Source organism: Nelumbo nucifera, chromosome 3 (assembly GCF_055504915.1).
Source record: "Nelumbo nucifera cultivar China Antique chromosome 3, China Antique-T2T, whole genome shotgun sequence".
NCBI lineage: Eukaryota > Viridiplantae > Streptophyta > Magnoliopsida > Proteales > Nelumbonaceae > Nelumbo > Nelumbo nucifera.
The window spans coordinates 43560882-43574809 of NC_142651.1; the positions used below are offsets into that span (position 1 = coordinate 43560882).

Here is a 13928-nt window from a genome sequence, read left to right on the forward strand (position 1 = left end):
TATGTTGTGTATAATTGACACACCCCGAATAAAGCGAGGATCAGCGTTCTAAGGCATGTGCCTTGAATTGTAGCTTGGATAAAAAACCGAGTTTGAAAAAGCCATTTGGCGAAATGAGTCTAAGCTAAGCTGGGGAAAACTGTCTGTAAACAATTCTAATTTCTTCAGATTATCTTAAAAGATTAAGGGATCCGTTTAATTAGCAATTCCAATCAGAAATGAAATCCAACAGAATCAGAATAGTCTATTCCCCTGCATATATGGTTCAAATGGAAATTGGAATCATCTAGAATGAATTCTCATTCCCGACAAATGGGAGAATGACATTTCACCAGGAATGAGAATAAGAATGGGATTCCGATGCCCTCCAACCAAAGTATTAGAATTGAATTGGGTCATTCTGATTCCGATTCCATACCTCTCTATTCCTGCAAACCACAATGGATCCTAGATTCTTGTAATGCTTTGGCCCTTTGAACACCAAGCCAGAATTTTCAAGATTAGCTTCAAAGACTTCAATTTCCTAATGCAGTCGGGAAATTCAGGATTTTCAATATATGTTTTGTTTGATAAAGCAGGATTTATGGCCGAACGCCCACTGAAAAGAAAATACAAAATAGTGACAGATGACACCACAATCAATTCCAGAGAAAAGAAATAAACTCCAATGCAAAGAACTGGAAATCACGCACAAACTAAGCACATTTATGAATTGTTTGCAGTAAAGTTGTTGAGAACAAGAAAGAGAAACTTCATGTACCAAATAAAAAAGACTAATTAGCAAAGCAAGCACGTCATCTCATCAAGGAGAACTTGTGCAGCAACCATGGTTTTCCAACAGAGCTGCTGTATGATAAGAAGACAGCTATTTACAAGACCAAGAATATCTACACTTAGAAACACATTAATAGTAAGTAACAAGCAAAACCAAACTGTTTAGACAATAACATTATTGATTTTAATTTTTTAGTAACCATCTAAATTGAGTCTCCAGGTATACAGTTCCAGTTCAGTAAGGCACTATAACGGATTCTATAAGCTCTTGAAGTGGTGCTAGCTCCTTCTTGTCAATCAAAGCAAATTCCTGCATAGAACCATACAACATGTAAACTAAGGAGTGATTTTAGCATTCGGCAACAAAGAATAACAGAAATCTAGTTCAGAAGAATTTTTGTTAGTAGAGTATGGTAAATCAACCCTGTGGTCCTGCCACTTGGCAACTGGTCATACTTCATCTTTCAGATGCAAATTGAACCACTTTATTCATATTGTCAGAATTAAGGGACCTACTCTTCCCTGGTGAGGCAGCCACTAACGTTTTATGGTTCAAGAGGAATTCTCTGGGTTACTCACGAGTCAGGACCAAGATAGATGTTTTTTTTCATTGGCAACAGTAAATTTTACTAATTAAAATGAAAAGAATTAGATGTGTACAAGTGTGTTAACACCATAGAGGCTGGCTGCTCCACGCCTCCACCTTGCCCCTCATGTTGCTTACATTTCATTTTACATTAGGTATCCCCAATACAGTAGTGATCTCAATTTGGAAAACCCTATTCTCTTAAAAAATAAACCATAGTTCTAATACAAGCTCCTTTTTCATTTTTTACTAAGGAATAAATTTCTTCAAGACAACAATAAAAAACTATTTTAACTTTGGAAATGTCCAGTGTGGGCTTCTACAGTGCTAGATATTGTTCATGATTTCTGTTCAATAAATCTGTATAGAGGATATTTAATGTCCGGATCAAATAAGTAAAGGACATGGTACCATCCAGTGCCCCCGGATCCAAGTCAATCCCTAGACAATAAGGTTGATCACCATGAATCTTGAAATGGTCCAATTTGTAAATTCTAAATGTTTAAGCCATATGAAATGGATAAAAGTTGCAATACATATGATCAATGAGTCTTAAAGCATGCCTTAAATTGGGAAACAAAGCTAAGTAAAACTTTTGCCATGGTAAGAAATTCTTACACATGTGAATAGTATGAAATGCTTGAAGCAGGTGTTGAGATGAGCTTCTTCCTTAAGACTCACAATTTTCTGGAAATGTGAGTGATATATGTGAGCATACACACGAAACAGGCGTTTAAATATGGTCTTCACAACTTCTTTGAAGTTGGGAGGGAAGGGTGTGCCTACAAAAGTGAGGTTAGAATGTTACACTTACAACATGAACCAATTATGTTGAATTTACCATAATAACCATATCATCAAAATTGACATGATTACATGCTCAGAGGTAAAATAATCATTCAATATATCCTTTTTTTTTTTAAAGGTTCAGTATATTGTATTAATGTCAAAAGCATAGAAGGTCCTCTACAATGAGATGCTGTTACAAATATAATCAGTACTAGGACCCCCCCCCCCCAAAAAAAAAAATAAATAAATAAAAGAAAGTCCACCCTCAAAAAAAATTTGCATAGAAAACATCATCTTTTTTTTTGATAAGTTAGAAAACATCATCTTTAATACATCAGAAATGGACATCCAGCCCCTGAGTTCGTCCAGCAGTACAGGGTCTTTCTGCTCAAAGACCCTGTTGTTTCTTTCCACCCAAATAGCCCACAAAACTGCAGTATTGATGGCAGACCATAAGTATCTGCCCTTTTTGGTCATGCCACAAAAAAGTTGCAGAAATAACCATTCAATATATTGCCAAAGAGATCTCTTGCATAAAAATAGTTTCCATGATGACATCCAGTTATCACACCCTTCTTTTGACCATAAAAAATATATTGCAGATGTCCAAAAAATGTGGATAAGATGGTCAGGTTTACAAAGTTGTGCCAATGTTTGGCCTTGGTTATTTTACTATGTGAGAAATCTTTTATTGTTGAAGACAATCCCCTGGGGGTTGGGCTTCATTAGGTTTAATCAGAATAAAATTTATAAGACAAATCTGCTGTACAAAAACTGGCATCAGATACTTACCAAGTTTTTGAGGAAATATTGACTCGTCATCAAGCTGAGATTCTATCCAGTCCATGAGGTATTCAACATATTTTGGTGCAGAAACCTCAATTGGTTTCTTAATTTGTACGCCATCTGCCCATCTATACTCATACCTGTGGAGTTTAATCCACATAAATTCAGGAACTCAAATTTTATATGAATGACAAACGTATTTCTTGTTCTAGGATGCACACATTAGGCAATTGATGGAGAGTTCAGAAGAAAAATTGATGAGCCCCCCCGAAGGGATTGCAGCCACTATCAAGCCTTCAAATAATGAAAATAGGGGGTAATGATCTTGCATCCTTACCATATACTGTTTTAACAGTTGCAGTGGCCATAATGAGAATTTGAAATTTTCTAAATTATGTTAAAATTAAAAAGTGATAAAAAAAGTATTTTAAGATGAAGAATGCTATATGCCTACTTGTATGATGAGATGAAGTCATCTACTTGCACCCTTTTAGGGGTGCTTATGTCTTTTCATGTAGGACATAGGAAGAGATTTTGGTGATTGAAGAACCCATGAAATGGAAACATGTATGATGGTATGAGTAGATGAGTTTCTGTTTCTCCCATGATGTAGCAACTTGTCTAGACTCTTATCACTCTAGACAACCTCCTGAAACATCCATTGGATTGGTGAACTCTCTGAATTGGCCACGTGGCCCCTTCCACATCTAGCCTGTATCCAACCTTGTATTAGAGATCTACCCAAATATTTTTGGTTTTTAATTTAAAAAATCAGAAAAGAGGACTTATTTTGGTGAGACATCACAGGTTTTGGGGGTTGAAATTTGCCCTTGAATGAGGGAGGTAAACTGAGGGGAACATGTCGAACATGCTTGGGCTTCTAACCATGATTCCACATGGAAGATTTCTGGGTTGTTTTTTCTCATACATTTCTTTAGTGATTCTTCCCTACAGACGTGATGGGACTTGTGAAAAAGGAAACTACAAGACAAAGTTGGACCTCTTTTCATGGGTCCCACCTTGTCTGTAAGGTGCAGCATAGGAGTTGCACTCTGGCATTGTTTACTAACACTCCTCTAAACACATAACTAAAAAATATGAAAATGTTACAAAAGTCCAAAGTTAACTTTAGTAGACCACTATTATGGGGAAAACATTTAATTGGTGTCATTTCATCAGGGCAATAACAAAATGTGTATTTTGTTCAGAAAAAAAATGAGATGTTTAACAGAAACAATATATGGCCATTATAGCACCAATGATAGCATTTTATTATGGTCATTATCAAAATCAACCTTGTTTCATTTATCTCTTAACTCACTATCTTACTCAGACAAGCTTTGGTGGTAATTTCATATCCATTTATATTTGGTGGAACACAACTCTGAAATGTTTATCTATAGACCAAACAGAGAACTAATATGCAGTAAGTCATACTTAGGGCCTGCTGTCATTGTAGGACAATTCTCCGGGGTACAGAACTCAGTGAGGGTGCCATAGAGTAGATTCACCTGATTGAAGAAATCCACAGCTGAAAAAAATGAAAAACCTCAATTATCTTAATTCAGCTGCCCATTTTTCAGAAAATAATTGCAAGAAATACCCAAAAATAAGAGATCTAAACATTTTAAATGACAAAGAAAAATGGCATATACCAAGAAGGTAGTTTCTAAAAGGGTAACAATAACAGCATTAGAAACCATGGTTGAAGATTTAAATTCCAAAGAGAAAAAAAATACTCTATGACGAAAGAGAAATGAAATTTCACTCTTAAACTAGGAACGAGAGCTTACTATTAACAGCAAGCCACTCATTTGCATCCTCCCCTGGAGGAAGCCTTACTGCTTCCCTCAGATTTCCACTACCTAGTGTGGCATCAATGTGCTTTCTGAGCTGAGCACCCTGCATTTGCATAAACCAATTTGTAGAAAATCAGCCAAGCCTAGCTTACAATCAGAAAACCCCAGAAACTGTTCTCTTTTATATAATGGTCCTGGAATTGAAAAGAAAAATGTTGCATATGTTTTTAGAAAATCATTAATACACCTTGTATAATAATTGTATTCACAAGTTTTTTTTCTGATAATTGAATAGATATTTCATTAATCAAGAGGATAAAATTTTTACAGGCATCCCTAGGAGAGGCACTAGATGTGACCTCTCCTTTAACAGTGGTTACTGGTTAAGCAGCCCAATATAATAATTCCCAGGAAGTCCATTGTTTAGCAAGAAAATTATCCATTGCATTTGCTGACCTGCCCACCCATTGGATTCTAATTGTCATGTGCCTTATTAACCATTTCACTTTTTTTTTTTTATGATGTCCCTGTAACTCCAAATGACAGAATCTGGATCCAACAGCCATCCCACAACCACCTTTGAGTCTTCTTCAATTAGTAGCTTTTCCACCCCAATCTGGTTGGCACTTGGCAATCTGAATCCCTTGTACTGCAGCTAATAACTCAACCCTTGTAGAATCAGCTATTCCCACCAAGCCTGAGAACAAGGATATGATATTGCTGTTCATTTCTCAGGCCACTTCAATACCCAACAGTCCTGGATTACCATGATGAAGATTGTATTCACAAAGTTTTGGAAGAATACAAACAAGGGTAACAAAATCATTGGCAGCTCAGAAGTCCAATGTGGAAAACAGTAACAATCTTCATCATGTCCTCTGCCCAACAGAATAATGATCAAGCATTCAAGAAAAACTATTTTATCCCAACTATATGTGGCTGGCTACATGAATCCTGCTTCACTATTCCATTCTGTTTAATGTCATATCAGTGTTAAATTATGAGTTCTTAAATCATTTCTTACTACTTTGACCCATGCCATTTTTGGTCTACTCCTAGCCCTTCTAGCCCCTTCAACTTGCAACAGATCACTTCTTCTTACAGGTGCAGTCAGGGGTCTTCTATGCATGTGACTAAACCATCTTAGTCTACTTTATCTCATTTTATCACCTATTGTTAGGGAACATCTAATAAGCATGGAGGTAAGAGGTTGAAGTCGACAGGCAACCTACACCTATGGTGAAGACAAGAAGGGACCTAATATGATACATTCTGGATATGCTACGTGATGAAGGGAAATTTGGCCCGACCTCGTAACAAGGAGACACGTGGACGTGACTCGGCATAAGTGACAACTCAACATGATCAGACCGGCACGTGGACATGACTTGACACAAGTGACAGATCAGTTCGCTACAAAGCAACCTCGGGTAACCTGATACCCCGAACTAAAGTCACCCCGGTATCATATCGCGACCAGGATAACGATATCGAGTCCGCTACAGATCGAACCCGGACAGATGGACCACCTCAGAAAGAATCCACCTCGAGACAAGCCTACCTCGGTGTAAGATCACCTCAGTACTAAGGCACTTTGGCATTTAGAGCATGTCGGGCAGCTCGCCACCAAGCAGCCCGGCACTTCACAGGCAGCTCGCTACCTAGTCAGGTCGACCTCCGCATGACAACCCCGAGGATCTCACCACCGTACCCCACATCTTACGGGACCGTACTTTGTAACGGCTACATTAGCTCACCCACTCCCCGATTCAAGCGGAGGTGGGCAACCTTACCGGTTGGTGGCATTATCCCCACCTAACACGGAAACGGATCCCATCACAACGCGGATCCAGGAACCACTCCACCAAACCCACATGGACTCTGGTATATAAAGACCTCACCCCCCAGGGGCGAAGGTATGATGTGTGTAATCTTTGCTCTCTAGCTCTCTATTTCTCTGATATCATCTTCAAGCTCTCTACTACTAAGTGCTAACTTAGCCATCGGAGTGTCCCTGCCGGGTAAGCCACCCCGGGATCTCTGACTCCTTTCTTGTAGGAACCTCAGTTCTTGTTGTTGCTGGCCACCAGATCGTCTCCAGTAGGGAGCAGCCGGATTACGCCACATCACTATGTATCTCATGAACTCATTAGAGCTTAGTGTGGTGAGAAATGGGCAATGGTATGCTATGACAATCCTTGGAGGTGACGTGCCACAACAATGCTATTTGTGATGAGAAATAGTCACAATTTAACAATGGATATGGCACTGAATAGAATGAAATGGTAGAAAGGGATTCATGTAGCCAACCCAAATAGTTTGGACAAAGCTTAAATGATGATGATGGTGATGATTTGATCTCTTGAAAATACAATTAGAGGCAATGGTATTTTTTTTATCAGCAAAAAACTTATTGTATTAATTAATTATAAGTAGGAACAAATTACCAATCCATGTAAGGAGAAAACATAATATAACAGATAAAAAAAAGAAGGATAAATGGTCAATAACCTCATATATTTATAACAAACAAAAGGAGATAACATAATTCCTTAATGGAACAGAGAACAGACCTTACTGCCTGAGGGTGCACTCTTTTTTGGGCGAAATGTCTTTTGGTTTCTGTTTACAAATCAATCAATTATTAAGGGTATCTAGAAAAGTTATGCAAGATAAAGTTCCATGAGACATTAAGAATGAACTTCTGAGGATTCAAATGCCTAAGGAGGATAAACAACCATGATGATTACAACCTATCTCTATATAAATTAGCTTCATGAAAAAAATGCAGTTCATCTTTTCAAGACATAATCAATGGAATGAATAGAGTACTTATAAGGAATAAACAGAATGCAAATACTAAATCTTTTAAAAGATTTGTTTTATTACATACAAATGGAAGTTTTGAAGAAAACCAGGGCAAAGAAAGACAAATAAAACTACAAACCTCAAAAAACTCACAAACTAATGACCAGAATAGTAATCCTCAACACCACAAATAGACACAGCTGATCCTAGCGTGGAAAAAAAAGCCAACAACATCTATCTAAGAACATCTAACAATTTTACCTCTGACAAGTATTGAGGAAGTTACTAGCCCTGTAAGCAGCTATAACATTCCAAAAAATGAATACCAACAATTTTACAATGCATTTGTTTAGCGTCCAAAAAGAATACACAAATGCACATACAGCATGGGCTATCATGAGTACAGATTCAACCTTAGAAATAACAAACAAGAGTAAATCCAAAGGTGAAAATTAATATGTCATATGTAACAGATCAAGTCATCTTATCCATTCAATTTAAGCATATTAATGATGCCTGTCCACAAGCCATCACTTAGAAGGCTAGAACTTGATAAATTTCAATTCTAAGCAAATTTGACACATAAAGAAAAAAGAAAGTCGGGAAAATGTTAAATCAAGAAACAGAAGTGATAACAACTACAACTGGAGTCTATACTAACATACACATTAAGTTCTAGAAATTCAGTAGCGGTAATTTAAAGTAGAAAATCCCTAACATAAAGCAAGGAAAAAAAAAGCTTGGTTTAACCATAAAAGCTAATTCTTTTAACCCTTGAATTTGATCCATGTTTAAGGGGCCACTTTAAAACTTTATTGATAAAAGAGATTCACATGAACACTATCTAACATTGACCAATAATTTGTGTATACAAGGTCCATAAGATCAAGTGAAGCTTACATGTAGGAAATTGAGGTTAAGGAAATGCTGAAGAGAGAAGGATAGTCAAAAAGAGTTACAACTGAGAAATGAGAGGTTTGAGGAGTTTACCAACTCAACTCTATTTTTTTTTTTTTTTGTTAATTGAAGGGAACAAAACCACATAAAATAAAGGACATAATTTGTATCACGAAGCATAAAGGCCTGATTTAGCTAAAAAGCAAGTTTATATACAGCACAGCTAAACTACTTGAGGAACAAGGAAAGCCCCTAAATTTAGTAAATAATAATCCTCTCAACAATGCCCATTTAAATTTATGTTTTCCAATAAGCAGACATTCTTAATATTTTGATCATCATCATCATGAATCATATTCTAATAAGCAGACATTCCATCTGGGGCTATATCTTTATAATGTTTGACTGGGATTTTGATTTTATAAGATTGCCCTATGGTTTTGCTGTTTGGAGAGGCATTCAAAGAGCTCTTATGGAGTTTAGAAAAGGTATCAAGTACACAGTGGGAGATGGCATCAGAATTAAATTCTGGTCTGACATATGGAGTTTAGAAAAGGTATCAAGTACACAGTGGGAGATGGCATCAGAATTAAATTCTGGTCTGACACCTGGTGTGGAGATCATCCACTTAAAGAGAGCTCCCTTATCCTCCTTGAGACTGCATAGAACAAAGAGTGCCTGGTTGCTGAGGCTTTACTTGGGTAGCAGGTTCAGTAGATTGGTGCCCTATGTTTAGAAGGGATCTAAATGACTGGGAGGTTGAGATGTGGATGGAGCTGATCCAGCAAACCTCGGCCATTACACCTGATAGTATGAGCAGGGTAAGAAGGTAATTTCACAGTCAGATCCTTCTACAATAAGCTCACAGAGGTGGAGATGATGGACTTCCTAGCAGCTAAAGTGTGGAATACTGAAGCTCCTCCAAGAGCTGCTTTTTTATTATGGGTGGTAGTGCTGGGTAAGTGTTTGACAGCAGATGTCTTGGCTAGGAGAGGTCTGAATGCGTTCCCTAGCAGATGTGTAATGTTTGGGGGAGCTTCTGAAGGTTTAGATCATTTTCTGATTCACTGGACGGTTGGGAGAAACCTTTCGGCAAGGTTTTTGGGGCTGTTTGAAATTCATTTTTGTTTTCCAGAAAATGTATTGGTGGTACTAAGGAGTTGGCAGCTGAAAGGTGTTTCTAAGGAAGGCAAGGTTATTTGGGGAGTAGGACCAGCTTTAGTGGTTTGGACAATATGGATGGAAAGGAACAAAAGATTGTGTGAAAATAAGTTTATTACAGAAGAGAATTTACCGAAAGGATTTTGAGGTAGGTTGTATTCATTGGGGAGTAGGACCATCTGAGTCTACTTTCTCTTGTTTTATCACCTATTGGAACTATTCCTAAGTTCCTGCGAATGACTTCATTTCTGATCTTATCATTTTTAATTTTTACACTCATCCATCTTAGCATACACATTTCTGCCACACTCATTTTTTTAACATGTTTCTTGACTGCCCAATACTCTGCTCCATATGGCATAGCTTAGCCTTACAACTGTTTTATAGAAAATTCCCTTTTTTTATCAGCTTATAGAATTTTCCTTTTTTTATCTAAGTGGTATTTGTCTATCACATAAAACTCCGGACACACCCTCCATTCTGCACATTCTACTCTGATTCTATGGGTGACATCCTCTTCAATCTCTCCCTGGTTATGAATTATTGAAACAAGATAACGGAAAAAGGTCACATTGAGCTATCTCTTGGTCTCCAATCCTACATCATGACATTTAATATTGTGATATCAAGTGATAGCCTTTATATTAAAGTCATAACATTCAAAATTACCTGCACTCAATTATGTTACAGAATTTGTGTACGCTTGTAGAGTTGGAATATTAAATGCTGACCATAAGACTGGGATTTCTAACAAAGAGTTGGTCCTTGAAGAAAATAAATTTATCATAATTATCCCCTCCTATCCACTATTTGCATTTGGCTTCCAATAAAGGCTTTGATCATATTTATTGTGTTCTGAAATTAACCTAAATATAAATATGGTTATTCAGATATTTTGGTGTCTCCATTCTAAAAATACGATTGCATGTTGTGCAACTTACCGCTTACTTTACATACTTAATACAACGGTGCCAGAATAGTTAAAGCAGTGCCTAGGCATTAACTAGATGGCCACCTATGCATTTTGGAGGCCCATCACCCAGCTGGCCAACTAGGCAAGCAGTATAATATAAACATATAAGTTGGGGCAAACAACTAATTATGTTCCCTTGTTTATTGATACGAGTATGAGTAATTGATTTTTAGTAGATGTGAATGCATTTAGAGCTAAAAAACAGAGCTCTTAAACCTTGTATATATGTCTGTTATACTTTGGAACAAAGAGGTTATTCAAAAATCTTGTCATTATTTCTGTAATAATTATGTATGGTTAAAGACATAAATTATAAATGTGACCTAGGTAAAATCTAGTTGTCACCTAGGCATTTACTCATTTTACCAGGCCAAAATGCCTACAAATTGCCTAGCTGCCTTAATTAAACTGGATGGTGCATCAGTAAATCAATGCAACCTTAAATTCAAACATCATCTCAATTCTCAATGTGACCTCTAACTTTGATAGATTGGTTTCTCTTTCCATTTTAATTGGCACTTTTTTGAAAGAAAAAATTAAGTTTCCCAATCAACAAATAGTAAAGACCTTCCACTTCCAATTGATATTAATATTAACTATACTTTAAGGACTCCCATATATTTGCAAGACTAGCAATGTCAATTCTGCTTTAAGGACACAAAAATATTGACAATCCTAGTAGCACCCTTAGCAAAAGGAGAATTTTCTAAAAGGAAAAGCATCTAAATGCTCAAAACTCAAATATTTGTGATATAATACTTAATGTAAACCATTAAATTCACATTAAGTTTACTGAAATGTCTAATATTTTCATGCACATATGCAATCTCCAATATAATAATCTCCTATAAAATGCAACATTAGCATTACTTGCACAACCAGAATTCAAGTAAACAAAATTTCTAAACCCACCCCACCTAACCCCAGCTTCGTCTGCCCCCCTCCCCCCCAAAAAAGCACAAAAAAAAAAACACTTAGAATATCACTTTTTCTTACAAATACTTGCTGAAAATTAACTTAAATAGTCTCAGCGCAAAAAGAGAAAAATGAAAATAAGCATTAAAAGGATTTTCGGTAGAAGAATAGCAGAGGTAAGAGACTTTTTGAGTTCTCAGTCAAGACAGAATTTAAAACTCACATGCACAAAGAAATCAGATACTCAAAATACCCATCAATAATTATATTAATAAAGTAAATCTTAAACGAAAGATGAAAAATACTGAAACGAGAAAGAAAAGAGCCGAATTAATCAAAACAACAAAACCGACAGTAAGAAACAAAACTAAACCAGGATCAGAGTTTTTTCACTACCCAAATCAGAGAAAAATGGGAGAACTAATCAATTTACTTGCCCAAAAGTAAGCGATCCCAAACCAACCCCATATGAAAATATACAAGAACAGAGGTAAATCGAAAGCAAGAAAACAGAACGAAATAAAAGAGAAAAGGAATTTGCTAGAAACAGAACAAAATTTACCTGCCCAGGCCAAAGAGGCTCATGGCGAGAAAGAAAGAGGGAATGACAGAGAAGAAGAAAGGACTAAGGGTGTTGAGAATTCAGAATGCTTGTTTTTCACAAGTGTTAGCGTTGAAACTAGGAAGGACGTTCTCCAAAAGTGATTCCCAACTTAAACAGCCAGAGACGGGTCGGGCAGCTCCGGCTAAGCTGCCCGGGGCGGCCATTATTCGCGGGCAGCTTTAAGGGAAAGCATCGAAAAAAAGAGGTCTCCCACCTCAACGACAACGACATTTTATAAATTGGGGTTTAATAGCTGCGGTGAGAGCCATGACCGTTCTGTGAAACTGTAAAATTGTTTCAGAAGAGAAAGCTCTCTCGCCTCTCATGTTATTCGGATTCCCCACTATCGTGATTCGGAGCCAATGACTCGTACACAGTGGGGCCTCGTAGTCGTAGACTCATCGAACCAACAAACATCACCGCTTTGCAAATTGCAATCCTTGGCTCCTTGCTACAGATAGTACAGAGTACAGACACAGTCACTCTCCTCGTACGTTAGAGGGTCCTATTACCTGCCCCCTTAAAGAATGCACTGTGTTAGTTACAGATTAAGGGGTTGGCTTGAATTGAAGTCAACCCTAAGTCCTTCACCCAATCCGATATATTGAAACCGACTCTTTTATTAGGGCCAGGGCCCAGGGTAAGTCTGCAACCTGGGCAGGGTTGACCCGAACCCTACCCTAACCCAACCGAAAAGATCGGGTTGATGCTCGAGGTATGAACCTAACTCTATTTCGGGTTGGGTTAGGGTTGACCCCTCGAGCAATTTGATCCAACTCTATACTATATATCATATATAAATATGTATTATATATATGATATATCACAATTTGATTTGTTTAGATGCATTTATTTCCTTTAAGATAATCACTTCACTTGATACTAATTAGAAATACTAAAAAACATATTTTATGTTTTTTAAATATTTTACGGAGAAGTACGGACAGGCCCAATGTAGATTTCTGATTTTCACTAGAAAGCTATAAACATTCAAAAGGTCAAAAGCCCAAACTCTATGCATTCATATCCGCTTGTGAATTGGTATCAATTTCGATCTATCACCTACTCCAAATGTACTTTGAGCCTACAAATTTTGACCTTGGGATGAATCTTCATTCTCCCAATATTTTATTCTTTATCTCCTCTTTATTGTTTGCCACCCATAGCTTACTGCCAATAAAAGATCTATTATACGTCATAGCTCATAATAAACTATTATCATTTCAAATACTTTTTTTTTCTAAATTATGTACTTAAAGAACCAATAAAAACATCAAAAAATAAATACTAATAAAACATAGGATTAATATATGTAGTGAAAGTTGAGTTAAGATCTGAATTTAGAGTTTGTACGAGATTTTTAAGGGATGGGAAGAAAGTTAGGTTGAGACTTCAGGTTAGGTTATGGTTGAAAAAATTTAGTTAGAATTAGGGTTGGGTAGGTCAAATTGAAAGTCGAGTTGAATAAGAGTTAAGGTTAGAGGTTTAAAACTTAGGATTGGCCTCAACCCAACCTAACCCGGCCCAACTTGCAGCCCTAGCCCAGGGGTACAAGCCAGGCTAGGTTAAGGTCAACCCTAACCCGGTAGACGTTATTGAAATCTCGATCCAACCTAATAGTGATATGATTTGGGACATTGGGCGCATTGATTAGCGAACAGGTTGACTAACTTTAGCATAAATGCATATAATAATGGGAGAAAAAGTTAGGATGCTTTACTACTGTACCAGTGTTCCTCTTCTTTATTAAAACTAATGTATAAGAACGTGCAGCAATTATCAATCATATATTTATAAATATATGATATATGGTATAGTGTAAGAGCAGTGTTATGC

General features: G+C 36.9%; 1 protein-coding gene across 1 annotated transcript; it reads right to left on the reverse strand.

The window, feature by feature from the left end:
- Nucleotides 1-684: 684 nt before the first annotated feature.
- Nucleotides 685-12315, reverse strand: LOC104612896 (MOB kinase activator-like 1A). Its single transcript, XM_010280536.3, has 7 exons — nucleotides 12051-12315; nucleotides 7308-7356; nucleotides 4729-4837; nucleotides 4373-4466; nucleotides 2942-3075; nucleotides 1979-2142; nucleotides 685-1084 (listed from the first exon to the last, which is right to left on the reverse strand). The coding sequence occupies exons 1-7, from the start codon at nucleotides 12071-12073 to the stop codon at nucleotides 1010-1012; spliced, it is 648 nt and encodes a 215-aa protein (XP_010278838.1). The 5' UTR covers nucleotides 12074-12315; the 3' UTR covers nucleotides 685-1009.
- Between the last annotated feature and the right edge of the window lie 1613 nt (nucleotides 12316-13928).